We start from the raw sequence: 17,468 nt of genomic DNA on the forward strand, positions 1-17,468 counted from the left end.
TGTTCTTCCATGTTTTTTATGCTGTTTTCTTTGTTGCACTTTGTATTAAAATTATGTATTTCAGCGATTATGACAATATTTGCAATTGCATGACTGGTTTAGTCTTTGTAAAATTAATCGACTCTTTCAAAGCATAGCATACCATCTGTGTATAAGAAGATATTTGATTGACAATAGTTGGGATTTTTTAGAGGAAAAGCATTTTTGTTAGCGGAAAATCTGGCCCCAGTTCTAGCTTTCAGCTGAAGTGATCATTTGTGCCATCTTATATATTTTTCGAATTTTAACTAACAATTAAATAAAATTATAATGATCTCCTATTTCTCCTAAATAACAAATGAAATTTGAAACTGAACCAGTGGAACTGAAATCAGGGCCACACCAGCAGACCTAATGCAATGTGCGTGTTTTCACACTGGTTTTGAATTCTTAATTCTATGTGTGGATAGTCAAACCTACACATTCTTTTAAAATAGCATAATATAAGCTACTTCTTTTGGCTGTATTTCTGCCCATCTTGGGGTCCTAATCTGTCACCACACACAATTAATCCTCGTAGCCTGTCATCTATAATGCGGGAAGAAACAATGATGCCATGTTTTGCCATGTTTTTTTTAAATTGTGCAGCTGGTCTATTAATAATTGTCTTGTTTTTTGATTTTTTTTTTTCCCCCAGAGGAAGATAGATGTAAATTGTACTGCACAGCTGAAGACTTTGACTTTTTCTTTGCAATGTCCAGCAAAGTGAAGGATGGAACTCTGTGTTCTCCAAATAAATATGATGTTTGCATTGATGGAATATGTGAAGTAAGATAAAATTCTTTATTACAAACCAAATATCTAATTTTTTTAAGTGGATAATTGACTTCATGGAAAATGCAGCTGTTTTTTTCAAATTCCTTGTGTGTGAGTGCTTCACTTGTGCCTTTTTGGTTGCAGCAAGTAGGGTGTGATCATGGACTTGGTTCCAAAGCTGTACTGGATGCTTGTGGAGTTTGTAAAGGAGATAATTCAACGTGCAAATTCTTTAAAGGCCAATACTTGATCCAGCACAAAGCTAATGGTAAGGAAAGCTATTCCACATGATCATCAACTCCTTGCTCTGCAGAATCCCTATGTAATATATATGACTCTTTGCTCATTAGGTCAGTGGCTAAAAGTCCAGATGTGAACTGAAAATCACAGGGAGAGTGAGAGGAGAGTTCACGTTTCTCCTGTTTCTTGGTAACAAGAAAGCTATGAGCATAAGTCTTGGTTAGTTAATTTGCAAGTGTTCCTCCTGTTTCTTAAGCCACATTTTCCCTTTACATGTGAATTTCCTCTTAAAAGAGATTTCAGGAATCAGGCAAATGAAAAAAATAGCTGTCAACAGTTCTGACTGGAATGGGACTGCGGAAAATATAAAAAATATAACACAGCACAATGCCAAATGCAACAGTATTTCCATGTCCATTTTCAAATTAAGTTGACTGGAAAGTGGCCAGCTGATTCAATGGATGATCCAGTCACTGGGAGGTGGACTTTTCTTTGGTGGACTGTCACAGGCTTCTTGTGAAATAGTCTCACTGTGCTGCAGTTTCTCAGACATAAAATGCAGATAATATTTCTTTACCCATGTGAGTATTTTGAGGACTCATTTACTGTGATCATAAGACATGTCAATACTACACTCATATAGGCCAGGAAATTGTTTAGGACATATTAATACAGAGATACGGTAGGAAAGTAATCTCAACTGAATGCTCTGCAAAATCAGCTATGTGCAGTGCGTGTTGGAGATTGTCAGTGGTCTCTCCTCTGCCTGTAGGCTGAGTGAGATTTCCACATGCTTCAAGTGCAGTGGCTCGCAACAGGGAGATCCAGTGGCATACAGGGCTTTGCGAAAGCTCTCTGCAACCCAGTGCACCTCACCTCAAAACCTTGTAGTACCTTCCAACTACTATAGGGAACTACAGGGAAAACTTGGTAAAACAATTATAGTGAAACCACCATTAGTCGGTCTAGAGTGAACTTGCTTTTTCTTGTCTTTAATCACAAAGAAAAATTTCAGGAATTGAAATCCCTCCAAGTTACTCTGATTACAGGATGCATGGTGGGGGTGGTGTGTGTTTAATCAGAACTGGTTTCTCCTTTTGAAAACAGAGTAACTTTGATGGATCAGAAAAGCTGTCTTCAATATCTTTTGAACTGCAAACATTTCAGTTTGGCTCAAAAATTATAAGCCATCTCTGTCTGTATGACAACTGCAAAAACATTGCTTATTTCTTTGATTTCAGACTACTATGCCGTGGTCACTGTTCCAGCAGGAGCACGGAGTATACAGCTCCATGAAATGCAAACCTCCACCAGCTACCTTGCAGTGCGCAACCTCAGTAAAAAGTATTATCTGACAGGAGACTGGACGATTGATTGGCCGGGAAAGTTCTCTTTTGCGGGAACAGTTTTTGATTATCAACGGTCTTTTAACCATCCGGAGAGTCTATATGCAGCAGGACCGACTAATGAGACGCTGGTCTTTGAAGTAAGCTTTCTTCTGTTTATTCTTCCCTTGATGTCTATTACAGAATTAGTAACGACAGCTTTAGCTCTGCACTGTAGCTCTCAGCAAGATTGAAGAATAGCATCGAATCATGATAGTATTCAGACTTAATTGTGTGGTCATGCTAGATTGAAAGGCCTTTCACCAGTTTATCAAGGTCTGAAGTTTAGTAAACTGTCACAAATTCAGGGAAAAGGAAGGTGCATAAAACACACTGTATAGCATTATTTTTCCGTTGCTGCACAGTGGCAATAGAGATTACAAACACATCCCATAAATGGTACGTGATACAATTTAGTCATGTAAAAATTAAATCTAATATTATGGCAAGGCTTAACGGTAACAGTTTCATTTAATGCGCCTGAAACCGCAGGCGCGAACATTAGGTAGCCTGCTTTGTTAGAACGCTCTAGCAGACCTTCGGCTTTGTAACTCCTCTATTATGTCGGGTTTTGTGAGAAGGAGGGAGCCCTTCCCTGAAGGGATTCGCTTCCTTCCCTTCCAGCAATACTCTGGTCGGCTCACTATCAAACGCTGAGCTTTCTCTGCTCTGTGCTTGGGAGGCACGGGAGCCAAGCGCTCTATGCCCGTTCCCTGAGCAACAACCGGTGCTTCTTGCCCCCTCATCTAACAGGGAACCGAAAGCTGCTCTCTGCAGAAGCTGAGCAGGAGTGGTTAGGCTGAGAACTCTGTGTCCCACCGCCCTTATGCAGCTTTGGTCTGTTAAACTAAGAAACACAGGAAGTACAGACTGTGACATGAAATATACTCTTTAAGGATTATTTAAACTTTCACAAGTTCAGTAAAGTGTTTGTTTGGGATACTGAAGAGCCTTACTGCCATTCACACTGGTTGAGTAATGTACTTAAACGTATCTTTAAGAACCACTGAAGTTCATGGACCATGAACACATGTTAAAGTACTTTAGGATGAACATATGTTTTAGAACAGACGGTTTGACACAGGCTAAGGGTGTGCATTTTCACAAATTACTACTATAATTTACAATGCTTTTTTAAAACACTTTTTTCTCAGTTGAAGAATTTTCATTTTGGGTATGTATGTAGTAACGATGCTTTAGTCCAAGGACAAGTTTGGTCTACAAGTTACAGACATGCTTCTCTGTCTGCAAATGATCTGCAAAATAGCCTTACACCAAGGAAACAAGCACACTTATAAATACTATGAAATGTTAAGTTGAACTCTCAGGAATCTTATTTGTCATAACAGAAAGTGGGTTGAACTGTATTTATTATAAAGTATGAACAGTAAATTGTCTGCAAGATGACTTACTTGGCTGCATATCGTGCACATACTTTGCAAAGTAAAGATTAAAGAAAAAAAGAATTAATGCCATATAACACTTCTATTTTCATCCTATCAAATTATGCTAAACAGTTTTATTAAGATTAACATTTAACTGGAGGCTATTGCTCCTTTGAGAGCTTATTTAAACTTTCTTTGTATTTTTATTGAAATACCTACACCACTGGCATTGGTAAGATTCTAACAACTGAAAGTTACAGTTATATATTCCCCAGTAAATATATCTAGGAGCTGTAGTTAGGATTTTTTTTCCCCATCAGTAATTAAAGCAACATTCAACGAGATTAATCCTGAAAAAAATGCAAAATATTGTGTGTTCGCAGATCTGCATTATTTAATATTTACCAGTAACTCTAAGAAGGAAAAATGCCAGTGAAAACTAAAGAAATGTGCTTTTATGAGAAAATACACATATTGCTGAAGATCTGTTTGCAGCAGTAATAATGAAACAAATCATACTTCAACTATAAATACAAGAAACTTATAGAAGGCTCAAAACACGAATGTTTAAGCACACTATATTTTAGCTTTGTTTTTTTTAATCTCATTTGTAATTTTCAAAGCAGCATACAAAAAAAGGCCTGCCAGCACTGTCTTATCCAATAGTTTTCAATGAGATAAGACTTTCCAGGGGTCAGACCTCAACTGCTTCCTATAATCTTCAGATATTTTTTCTTCATTTTTTATTTAGGTTGTACTCAAAAGAAATTTAATACTTAGTTTCTAGATTAGTTGTTTTTCCAGAAGACTTCAGTGTGAGGCACTGTAAAAATGCAGACTGTGGTATTAAGGAATTGAATAAATTGCCACATAAATACAGGACCTTTTATTATTCAGGTGTGCAGAAAATAAAAGGTTTTGTAGGTGTACTTATTGCCATTCCATTACGACCTAAAAGACAGATTAACACAGTTTATGCCTGTGTGATTTTGTAGTCATAGTTTTGCTAGACATCTGTGTGGTCACTCAAATCATCCAGGTTTTTGACTGATTTTCCGAAGGCGAGCCAGCCTGCTTGGCCAGAAAGTTCAGGTTCTGCACATCCTCTGAGCAGCATGCACAAGAGGGGATGGGACCAGTGCTCTCCAGGTATGGGTCCAGACAGGTCTGGCAAGTCTGTGCTCAAGGCAATCCCTTCCTTTGAAATGCAGTCATTCTCCAAAATATTTTCTTGAAAGAGACATCTGAAGCATGTATGAAGAAAGAAGGAGGAAACTCAAATAAGAAAAAATACTTAAAATTCCCTATTGTCTTGCATAGCGCAAGTTCAGCCTTGCAGTTAAATGGCTTGCATTTGTATCTTATGGTACGGTATGTTCCTGGGCATCTATTTTTCTACCATGTTTTTCAGAAATTCAGCTGTGCATGTACTATTTAATCAGTCCTAGACGCTATTCAAAAATGGGTAAGAGACAAGAAAAAGACTGATAAAGTGCTTTTCTTACCCTGGAATGTCACAAAAAATAAATACACATATATGTATTTACACATATTATATGTATATAATTATGGGAGTAAGTCATACCAAAGAAGGCAGCAAATCTGTAATTTAACTAGGTTGTGGGAGAAAAGAAACAAACTGATGTCCAAATACTTTGTGAGGAGGAGGAGAACATTGTGAGAGGAATGTGTCATTAAGTGTGTAGGACTAGTATTTCCCGAGCACATCTACTGGAAATGTAAATATGTGATGAGATTGTAGAATTCACCAGAATCCTTTCTGGATTGCTCAAGCATTAATTTCACAGATGAGGGGAAGGCAAAAAAACAGTGAACCAGTGCCCTTCAGGATTTGTGTATCTGTATCCTTCTGATGTTAGTATTATTGATATTTCGGGGGTTGTGGGTTTGTAGAAACCAATAAAAGCTGAAATGAAAAATATTCATGAATTCAGAAGGCAGTTCCCAAAATGGTCAGATTCAGGTTAGATGAAATAACAGACAATGGTCAAAGGGGTAGAAATACGATAGTCAAATTATAATTTAGGATCAGAAATTAATACCAGGTTTTAAAAATATGCTTTCTGTAACATAATTGTCTCAAATGGAAACATGCTGGATTTTTTTTTTAAATGTAGTTGAATATATTCAGCTCATTTATCTGTCATTTGGTTGTAGGTAATCTAAGGTCAGCACTTTCAATTTAAAGAACTGGCCAGTGATTTTCTATTAACTGAAAAATATTCAACTTGAGGAGAAACAAACAGTAAATTCATCATTCATTTATCTAACTTTGCAAATAAGGGCTGCCGGTGGGCACCACTAACTGCCAAAAACACTTTCCAGAAGAGGCTGGCGAGGCACAAGGGACATTGCTCTCATGGGGCTCTCTTAATACAGAACTGGTATGAGGTTCACTCGTGACATGCTTTTGCTGAAATATTCAGTCACCCTCCATGACTCACTTGAATTATGGGAAAGACTCTGAAACACCATGAAAAATAATGCATGACTAGGGATTGACAACCTTACTTAAAACCATGAGAGTTTAATAACTTGTTTTTGCATTCTATCAATAAATGGATGAAGAATTGACTCATCTGAGAAATCAAATCCAATTTAAGAGAGCACTGTAAAGCTCTTCAGGATGAGATTGGATCAGTATCCTCACAGAAGTTTACCTCAAACTTGATGAAATATTGAATCAAGAAATTGTGAATTCTTTGTGGAAAAAATAAAAATAGTTTATTTTGACAGATGTGTGTATGCCCAAGTAGCCAAGAAGGCCAACGGCATCCTGGCCTGGATCAGGAACGGTGCTGTCAGCAGGAGCAGGGAAGTGATCATGCCCCTGGACTGGGCTTTGGTGAGGCCACACCTCAAGTGCTATGTCCAGTTTTGGGCCCCTCACTACAAGAGGGATCCTGAGGTGCTGGACAGGGTGCTGCCAGTCTGAGAAAGGATTTGGAGCTTGTGTCATACAAGGAATGTCTGAAGGATCTGAGGCTGTTTAGCCTGGACAAGAAGAGACTGAAGGGAGGCCTTACCGCTCTCTGCAACTACCTGAAGGGAGGCTGTAGAGAGGTGGAGGTTGGTCTGTTCTCCCTAGTGGCAAGTGATAGGACAAGGGGAAATGGTCTGAAGTTGTGCCAGAGGAGGTTCAGGTTGGGTATTAGGAAAAAATTTCTTTGCTGAAAGGGTTGTCAGGCACTGGAAGAGCCTGCCCAGGGCCGTGGTTGAGTTGCCATCCCTGGAGGTGTTTAAGATATGGGTAGATGTTGCATTGCAGGACTTAGTTTAGTGATGTTGATAGGGCTAGGATAAGGTTGGACTCCATGATCTTGAGGGTCTCTTCCAGCTGAAAACGTTCTATGATTCTGTGCAACAGAAGGAAAGGATACTTTGCAAAGAGGAGGTGATTCATGGGAAGAGAAGGTGAATGGAGCTTAAAGGCAGCAATATGTCTAATTAAAACCAGTAAATCACTTCCTCTTTATCAATAGGGGAAAAAGAGAAAGGAGACCAGGTGGAATGCCTTTACTGATGACATAGCCACCACTGGGAGAAAGCCAAGTTGCAGTTATAAAGCATTACATTTATTATTAGCTACTAGATGATAAATTTGTACTGATTTCCCCTAAAGAGAAAGTAAGCTAAAGAGAGCTAAGATGTGCTTATAAGATACAGATGTTGATTCACTACAATGGATAAAAGGGTTCAGCTTTAGTGAAGAGAGATTAGCTGGACAGTATCCCTCAAGGTTGTACATTTAGCATGTTAACAGTAAAAAAAATGGAGACACAATAACAACAGAAGATATATTAGAAACAGCTGAAGTAGAAATGAGATCATGCAGGACCTCTCAAGGATACTCATTTTTTTTTTCCCTTTTAATGACCTTAGTGGACTTTGCTGAAAAACAAAAGTTAGTCATAAGCTTTTAGTTAAGAGTGTATTTAAAGTGACTTTAGAAATATTGAAGGGATAAAATCCCTTTTGTTTTAAGGTTGGCTCAAGTAACTGATGGGTAAGTCTTCCTTTACGGATGCTTTCCCAACAGGTGTTCTTTCACTTTCCTTTGAAGCTCCTGGTGTTAGCTACTGTCAAGGACCCATCCAATAACTGCCCATTGAAGATAATGGCCCTCTTTTAAAACTTGTTTTAGTTTTCCATCAGCATCATATGCCACATGCTTAGATTTATCCTACTGAAAACACAGTAAACACATAAAAGTCAATGGAATCAATCTTCACTGAACACAGAAGTCAGAACCCGGCTTAGGATGTTGGATGTTACAATATTTATTAAACATCTTGTAGATTCACAGTGGATGAAAAAGTGCAGGTCTCACAAGTATAGCACAGCCAAGCACTGGTCTTCCCACAGAGACCAACTTCTCCGTCTGCCCTTCCAGGCGTAACTGAGGGCTCGCTGCAGACAGCTTAACTCCGTTACCTACCTACTTACAAATCACAGGAGAGACCCAGGAAATGTAGGTGCAGTTTGAAGACAAAGCTACTACGTATGCTAGAATTCAAAGGTTGGGCTTATGCCCATTTTGTAAATCATGCACACATAGATTGAGTAAAGATGAAAATAAATGAAGCATATGTGGGTATACAGTAGCTATTCCTTAACCTTTTTTTTTTTTCTCTATGCTCAGCTTCAATCTGTAAGTTCTGTAAGTGATTTGTAAATGTCCATTAGTCCTTCACAGAGATAATCAGTTGTCTTTTCAGCTCATTACATGCCAGGCGTTAGCATGCTCTCTCACATGCTGGACAGACTATTACGGAAGAGGAGTTTAGCTTGTGTAAATTAATCTCTTAATTCAGGGTGCTGCAAGTCACTTCACATACACATCATACAATAAAAAACATCTGAAAAGCACAGACTCAATCATAACAAAGCAATGTTGACAGGCTCTTTAAAAATTTGACCTGCAAAGTAGAGTATTGTATTGGAAACTTAGGATAGCCATAGGGGAAAAAAAAAGTCTGAAACAAAGGAGCAGATGCACAGCTAGTTTAGAAAATTTATTGGTTTAGCTTTGAAATCAAAATTAGCAGCAAAAGGAACGGGTTCTTTGCTCAGGAGAATTCAATTTATCCATTGTTATAGTATTTTGTGCCCTAAGCAAAAGCCATGGTTCTTTTTCTTCAGAATAGATCTGGCAGATTCCAGCCATAGAGTCTGTGGTTTTCGAACTCAAGAAGCTGTAAATTTTATAACTCTGCGCCCTGCGGTCAGAGCTGCTGAGTGTTGTGTCTGAAGTCAGGTGGTTGGTGTGTTAAAGGTAGACATTAAACAGTTCTATTGAGGAACTGGAAATGTTTAAGGAGGTTGTTTGCCAGCTGTAAATTTGGGAGCAAATGCCAGTTGGCTGAAAATATGCTGGACTGCATCCAGTTAAGTAGACTAGCACTGGAGGTCTTTCCAAATTTGTAGGTCTGATAACTTGGCTGTATATGCAGACTTCAGTTATTGGGTCGTTAAGGAAGGCCTTTATAATGAATGTTTGAAAATGCAATAGAAAACTTTTTATATGCTCATTACTTTGGCAAAATTGCAACTTTGCAATAGTATTGCATTCCTGATGAAAACTTGGTTGAACATTATACATTGTACACTATTTTCCAGCTGAGTGCCAGGGATTTCAAAGTATGTGGTTTTGTGCCCTGCAATAGTTTGTCTCCAGTACTTTTCCAGAGTTTGATTTTGCCCTTTTTCTGGGTAGCTGGGATGATGCAGGGTAAGAAACCTGACAGCGATGCATCTCTTGCTTTGTAAACATTCCCTCTTGTAGTCTGCTGGTGGGAAGGGGCTCTGGCTTTGGCTGCCAGCCAGGAAATGCAGAGGAAAGTCACTTCATTTTCTGACTCTAGCTGTGTCTGCTTCCCAAGGCGTGAGAAGGGAGTGCACCCAAGGGCATAAAGTGGGTATGGCCCGGCCTGCCGGAGGTGCAGCATTTACTCCACGGGCACTCACTCTGCTGGAGCTTGTGAGTTTCTTACATCACTGTGTGGTTGCTCTGTGAAAGGGTAGATACCAACGTGTCTTGTTCTAACTCATCTGAGATCATCTGCTCTTCAATCCCTTCACTCTGTGGAAGCACCAGGAGGCTATTGCTCTAACAGGAGTAAAACCAGTTGCCACTTTTGTCTTCTCACCCTCCCTCTTCCTGAATTCTCTTGTTCAGGATCCATTCACTCTGTTTCTTCCCCCTACTATCACAAAGAAATGAACACTTTCAGAAAGTAAGTGTTCAATCTAATACTGCAAGACATTTTTAGTAGAAAGGTTTGAAGCTTTGCTGGGTTTTTCGACTGTTTTATGACAGTCGTCAGAGTCAAATGAGACAAGGCCTAACCCTTACACAAGGTCTTGAGGTATGGACAAAAACCGCCTCCTCTTTTGACGCATGACTTACTAAAAGGCCAGATAGAATTTCAGCCTCTGCACTTGAAGGAACCCAGAGCATCTACTGAAATGGGAGAAAGTGCATCCTCATAGGACCATGGAAGAGGAAATCAGACTGTTCATATATTAGCCAGATCTTTTCTAACACAAGAAGAAAATAAAGTCACTCTCTGAAATTGTCTCTGGCTGCCTAAGATGCTGAGATCTGTGCTAATACATTGGACTCATAGAATCTTCCAATGAGGAAAAGCAAATTCAAGCATTTTGAGGCCTGGTCTGTAAGAAGAAGCAGGAAAATAATTGGTGTAATTATAAAATAGTTTTCCAGGACTCATATCTGATTAGGATTAACACACCCTATTTTTCTTCTGCATCATACAGAATCACAGAATGGTTTGGGTTTGAAGGGACCTTAAAGATCATCTAGTTCCAACCCCTGCCATGGGTAGAGACACCTTCTACTAGACCAGGTTGCTCCAAGCCTTGTCCAGCCTGGCCTTGCTTTCAGGGATGAGGCATCCACAGACTCTCTGGGCAGCCTGTTCTGAAGCCTTACACATTAGATATTTGACTTAATTTCTCCTTAAGAGGACAGCAGAGTGAACACATTTTTGAAACCTGTTTTTTTTCTAGCAACTGTAATGCCCACAGACTTGAGGTTCAAGATTCAAAGTGACTGTGGAACAGTTAAGGGAGTTGGATTTTCTGCTATCAGCAGCTGGACAGCTTTCTAAAAATAAAAATTTTTATATAAGAGATAATTTTCCTTCATCTGAAGGGGCTGTTAAATATTATAAAACATATCGTTCAGATAACGGTGAATAGCCAAGGGAAAATGAAAGAAGTCCTGCAAGAAGTTATACTGCTAACAGTTTGAATAGAGTAGCGAATAGGGCACAGAATCACATATTGATGAATGAGCATCAAGTAAAACATGGAAACTTTGTCCTATCTTCATTAGTGAGCACCATGTGCTGTGAGCAGTGAATACAGAAGAGGCTTTTGCCAGTATGAGATCCAGAGATTCAGAGTGGATCTATGCCAGGCAGTGTGAAGTTCCACAGCAGCCTCAGTTCTAGTGTTTCCTAATTGCAGAGTGTTTGAGTTTGGTACTATCCTTGTAAAATAGTTGTGAGATATATATACACACATATATGACTGACCACTAAAGCAGATATAGTAATATTATTTCTATCAAGAATATTCAGTAAAAATAGAGAGGTCAGTAATCACTTTTGGATCTGTTTTATCCATAATCTCACAGGTATTCTAACATGCTCATGAATTAAGGCGAGATGAAAACTTCCACATGAAGTACGTTAGAAGATCTCCCCCAAGCACACATACGTTAATCTGGATCTTCCAAAGGGAAGGCACATACTCTCCAATTCTTTTGGAAGCATTCAGCCTTTTACAGTCCTAATTGCTATAGTCTCAGTTTGGGTCATTGTGAAGGTTCAGTGACTGAAATAAAATCTTTGGTTTCTAAGAACGGAAAATACAGCATTCATTTTTCTTTCTCCTAGAAAAATAAACAGTATGCAGTCCAGGATCCTTCATGGGTTAAATATTATTGAGCTGGAGGTCATGTAAATTTGGTCTGAATTCTCACTGTCATGGGTCATTTCTGTTTTCCAAAAGGTACACTTGTAAAACCATTGGCTACATTTCAGACTGTTATTCTAGTTCTTGGTCTTAAACAACATAAATGCAAGTTTGTTGCTATTTTATGAAACTATAAAGAGATTAGCTCTACATATATGGATTGCTTAAGCACTCAGGTTAGACATCATAAGTCAGTAATCGCACTTCCTATACGTTGCCTAACACATTATGCTAAAATCATGAATAAAAGATTATTTCCAATCCTTTTTCCCCCTGTAGACAGCCAGGAATGGATCCTCTCCTGCACAGAAGCTTTATCAGCTTCAATCATCACGAGAAAAATACCATCTGAGGGGCTTCCAAACAAAATGTATCACCAGTTCCCATAGAAAAATGCTTTTTACAAGAAAAAAATAGTAATCTATTTTATACCCTCAGTCTCAAAAACTGAGGAAGCTATCTCTAGTTACCTCCATTCCCAGTCCCCACACAGTTGTACTACTGATTTGCTCCAGGTGCTTTCAGCAAAGCATTTGAGTCCTACTTAATGGTTAAAGGCTTCTTCATTATAGAAGGCATTGTAGAAGGATCAGCTAGCCTGGACTTGGCTTACTAAAAGAGAGAAAATTTCTTCCACCCCCAAATCTTTAATCCATCCATGGCACTGCCACAGACAAACTCCAGCACCTGCCACTGAGCTCCCGCAGAGCACAGGGACCCACTTGCTACAGGCCAGGAGCAGAGCACTGAGAGCTGGGGCAGGGGCAGCAACTACCACAGCACTGCCCCAAGTCTTTGGATGGTATTTCACACCTACCGAAGGCATTTCTGCTTCACCAATCCAGTCAAATGCCTTCTGATTTAAAGGAGCGTTATGCTGAACCATGTATTTTGGCACTCTTCTGTTTCGTGCCCTACAGGTGTTAGTCCAAGAAAATTCTTCAATCTTTTGAATTACTTTGGTGGGTGTTAGCTTTAAAAAAAAATGAGGTCTCCTGAAAATTCTTTCACAAACACAGTGTGTATAAATGTATTACATATGTATTATATTTAGTTCATCTTCCTTCAGAATAACAGAATAATTTTTTTTATCTTTTTTTTTTTAAACAAACCCCAAATAACTTTCTGTAGATCCTGTTACAAGGCAAAAATCCTGGGATTGCTTGGGAATATACATTTTCGAAAACCAGCAACGAAAACAAGACAACTGTCAAAAAACATAGCTACTCCTGGGTGACGGTGCAGTCAGAGTGCTCAGCTACTTGTGGTGGTGGTAGGTAACTTTCCAATTGCCAGTCCTCTTCTCCAGTTTTTAAAGCATCTCAAATATTCCACCTGCTTTTAATTTTGCAAATGTGTATCGATACATACAGCAGGTTACACTGAACACCTGGTCCTTATTTTTTATCTGACAATTTATACCATAGATGAAGTACCTTCATAGTTCCTTTATATTAAAAAAAACAATCCTTGCCAGTCTCAATTCATGTCACTTACAGTCACTCAGTCATTTTTCTTTATGTCAATCCATACGTATAGGATATCTTGCTGTTAAAATAATGGGAACATAGAAGAAGACCAAAAAATTAGTAAAATTTCTCTTATCTGTAGAGAGTAATTGTCAAAATTTAAGGCTAGCTGGCCACTAAACTTTGACAGATGCTCTCGGTGATCCCACATCACCTTCCCAGGGGAGGGTAACGGGGGAACCAGGGAGAGAGACTTTGAGGTTGGAAAAAAAAAAACTCAAACCACTTTAATGACAAAGAAAAATAATACTAACAATAACAACTAAGATATTAAATTACATACAGATATCATACAAGTATACAAATTTATTCAAAGAAACAAGAGAATATGTTAATACAGAACTCACCCTTCAGATGACAACTAAGTCCCAAGCAGAAGAGTCCCAGACTGGACTCAGCAGGACACAGAAGCACCCAAGCCCAGAGTCCTGATAAGAGTCCAAAAAAACCAGCAAAGAAGCTGTGCCTCCTCCCGGGGAGGCAGGGGCAGACACCCTGTCCTGACAAACAGCGCTTCTCTGCAGTGTGGAAGCAGGAGCACCAGCAGCATCGGGCGAGATGGCCAACAGCCCACAGCAACCCTCCAGCACATCAGCACTAAGAGCCCCAGGGTTTTCCCAGGGGCCCTTTTATACTGAGCACCATGGGCAGGAACGCTGTGATTGGTCCTTTGGGGTCACCTGACCCATCTTCTCCTCCTGATAGGCTCAGATGCCCCCTCCCCGCCCTGTGATTGGCCCTTAGGCCAGGGGCCCCAGAGAACTGTGGTCCTGGGGCTCTCAAACCAGGACAGTAATGGAAAACTAAAATATTATCAAGACTTTTACTGACAGTTGCACCCTGATCTTCTCGCTGTTTATTCACAAGTATTTGAGTTCTGCTAGGTCAAAATCTGAAATTCTGTATAAGCTAAGGATTTCATATTACTGTATTCCTCTAGGTATTTGCTTTGCACAGACTATCTGTTTGCTTTTGTAACTCCTTGATGTTCTGTCAGTTAAAGTAATTTGGGGATGTTACAACAGCAGGAAACTAGCACATGGGAAGTCCTGCCAAAAGAATTTACAATTAAAATTGGAACTAGGTCTTATAAGTAAGACTTTATATGATACAGTTGTCTCTAATACCAAAGAAGAGGACTGGATGACCAAGGAAATGCCCTGTTTTGAGTAAAAAAGTCCAGGTGAAATCCAGAATATCATGCTAGTGCGTTGCCAGACTTCACAGCATCTCAGTAAAGTTTATGGACAAAAGACCCTCAGGAGCAATGCAGACATAAAATACGTCAACTGTATTTTTCTTGCTTCCCTTTAAAACCAGTGAAGGTTGCAGCATGGATATAAAGATGATGGAAGAAACCCTATTTCCAAATATGACTTACAGCATTTGTAGTCTTCTCTGTAATCTGTCCTGATGTTTACAGACAGAGTTTAGATACAGGAACCTACAGAATTCTCAAGTCTGTAAAGATATACTGTAAAAAGTTGCATGTTTTGTTGCAGTTTGCAAGTGCATGAGGAGAGATCTAAGCAATAACTGGTAGCTTCTGCAGGGAGTTAGGATTTGAAGAATTACTAATTTTTTACTGGGAGAAGATTCTGCAAATATGCTGTTTATAACTAATAACTAAAATGTTTCATCTGACTTCAATAGTAACTGTGTTACAGAGAAGAAAATTAATGTTAAAAACATGTTGCCAAATTAAATCCTATTTAGATCAAGTCAGTGGAATTGCACCAAGGATGAGCTTAGACTTGTTCAGTATTTTACTGTATTTTTTTCTAATACTTCCATAGGACATCTTACAGCAAAAGCAATTTGTTTAGAGGATCATCGTACACGAGTTAATTCCTCATTTTGTGGCCCAAGGATGAAGCCTTTAACTGAAACAAAACTATGCAATACCAGTCCCTGCCCAGCACAGTAAGTATTTTTGTACCTTTTTGCTGTGCCGTGTGACTGAGTTTGCCACAAAAGAAGTCCTCTTGGACAGGCACGCGGAATTGTATGGCCCGCTAGATGAACCCACTTCTATTCTGTAACATAAAACGGTAATTGTTTAAAAAATGTTAGTTGTGTAGGCTTCTGCCCAATGATAATAATAGAGGCGGTATTTCTAATGTTGCTAAGCAAGACCTCCTGAGGATCGCTTGCAGCTCTGTCACCATGCTGGGGTTAGCTATGTGACACTGAGTAAATCTAAGTTATTCAGAGGCCCGTTCTGCCACTTTTACTCACCTTGAATCAATAAGACCATTTCCTGAGTAAAGTGCTACTCCCTGTGTGGAAGCTTGGCCCCATGACTTGGATTCCACATATTAGATTAGGTTAAAGGTATCTTGTGAAGTGTAATTAGTGATTTTTAGACAAAATGTCCCACAGCGTATTATGATACCAAGAAGAGGACTATCTAAACCAAATAAATCATCAGCAGTGCTCCTGGTGCCCACAAAAATAAATAGGAAGACCCTCCCTATGTGAACAATCTTATTTTCTAAAAGACATAATAAAGGTGAGATGCAAAGGAAGACATTGACATATAGATAAGCATTTAGAATCCAGCTGGTCTAAATCAACAGGCTCCTTTAAAAACAAGAGGGTTACACTGATTTATAGTAGCTGTAGTTGGAATCCTTCGGGAAAAAAAAAAGTTTTGTACTCGAATAGTTAAGCACAGTATTATGTGGCTTAGAATTTAAATGGTTAGATCTAAGGAGACACTGGCCATCTTTCCTCTGCTGTTTCTGTCACTTCTCAATTCCTGACTTTGCAAGTTTAGCATTACTTTAATTTTATCCTACAGACACAAAAGCTGGATGAGACATTTTGACTTCTAGAACAGGAGATTTTCTAAAGCAATATGTTGAAAAACCTTAGAGTGTTTCAGTGGGAAAGACAGTCTGTTGGAGCTGCATTGAGGCACGTGGGCAGCAGAAGGCAGAAGAAATGGAGGAAAGCTCCAGACTTGGTGTCATCTGCTGGTTTTACTCTGCGGTGATAAAAGCAATTGGATAAGCCCGCTCCTGTACATCATAAAATAACACATTTAAGCATTCCTTATCTCCCTCAGTCCTGAAGAGGATGATGGGGCAAAGTAAAAATGTGTATATGTGCTGCAATGGCTTTTTTTTTTTTTTACTTAAAATTCCACAGTTTGCAATATGTTGAACACGCTAAAAAAATAGTTCTGTAATAGTCTGGAATTTCCCACAAAATTTAAGGATTACAGCAGAGTACACAAAATCCAAATAGCAAATTATATGCTATGACCACAAAACAATAGAGATAAGGTTTAAATAATGGGAACATGTGACATGAGAGCCCCGTGTTCCTGCTTCAGCAGTTTCTTTAGGTTGTGTTCAGCCACATGATTTTCTGAATACCAATTTTAAGTAATCTTTGTAGCCAAACACAATCTTTTCATATGCGACTTATTGTATGCCAGAACTATTTTCATACAATGAACTCCGTATCATGTACACAGAAATTTATTGTCTGTGATGTTCCCAGGAGTTTTTAAGCTGTTTATGCTTTACCTTCTTTTGAGGGCATTGTTATGCTATAAAGCTTCACCAAAATCATACTCATTTCTATTGTATTAAACAGAGATCTTGATGTATTTTGAACATCCATGGTTGTACCTATCATTGAAAATGCTGGATATCATTCTGACACACAGTAAAACGTTTTCATGCTGAAATTGCTCTGATATTCTTAGATTTACTACTTGAAAACACAATTAATTACTTGAACCTTCAAAAGAGTACTAAAAGAAAAACCATAAAAGCCTCAAGCCATCTCTAGGGAAAAAAACAGTTCAACTCACAAATTAATTATTTTTAAAATCCTTAGGATATATTAGTGTATGGAGGATCTACATGTAGGACCATGTCTAAAATTAACAGATTGCCATTCAGTTGAGTAATACTATGCCAGAATATCTCAGCTGAGGAATCTGCCCAGAAAGTCATGGCATGTAATATTTTCCATAAAACCAAGACTGCCAACATCAAAAAAATGTAGTATTAATAAATAACATGGAGGAAATTAAGAAAGCTTATAATAGCCAGCAAATAAAGCAAAAACAAATGCAGGAGACGTAATAGGCA

The 17,468-nt window shown here is 38.8% G+C and overlaps 1 protein-coding gene across 1 annotated transcript in view; it reads left to right on the top strand.

The window, feature by feature from the left end:
• The window catches only part of ADAMTS18 (ADAM metallopeptidase with thrombospondin type 1 motif, 18), a 73,941-nt gene that overhangs the window by 45,209 nt on the left and 11,264 nt on the right, over window positions 1-17,468 (top strand). Inside the window, exons 13-17 of the mRNA XM_009870522.1 lie at window positions 677-807; window positions 940-1,063; window positions 2,277-2,521; window positions 12,962-13,103; window positions 15,156-15,282. Coding sequence (XP_009868824.1) covers window positions 677-807; window positions 940-1,063; window positions 2,277-2,521; window positions 12,962-13,103; window positions 15,156-15,282 — 769 coding nt within the window. The remainder of the gene's footprint in view (window positions 1-676; window positions 808-939; window positions 1,064-2,276; window positions 2,522-12,961; window positions 13,104-15,155; window positions 15,283-17,468) is intronic.

This window comes from Apaloderma vittatum, unplaced genomic scaffold (genome assembly GCF_000703405.1).
Source record: "Apaloderma vittatum isolate BGI_N311 unplaced genomic scaffold, ASM70340v1 scaffold22025, whole genome shotgun sequence".
In the NCBI taxonomy this organism is placed as follows: Eukaryota; Metazoa; Chordata; class Aves; order Trogoniformes; family Trogonidae; genus Apaloderma; species Apaloderma vittatum.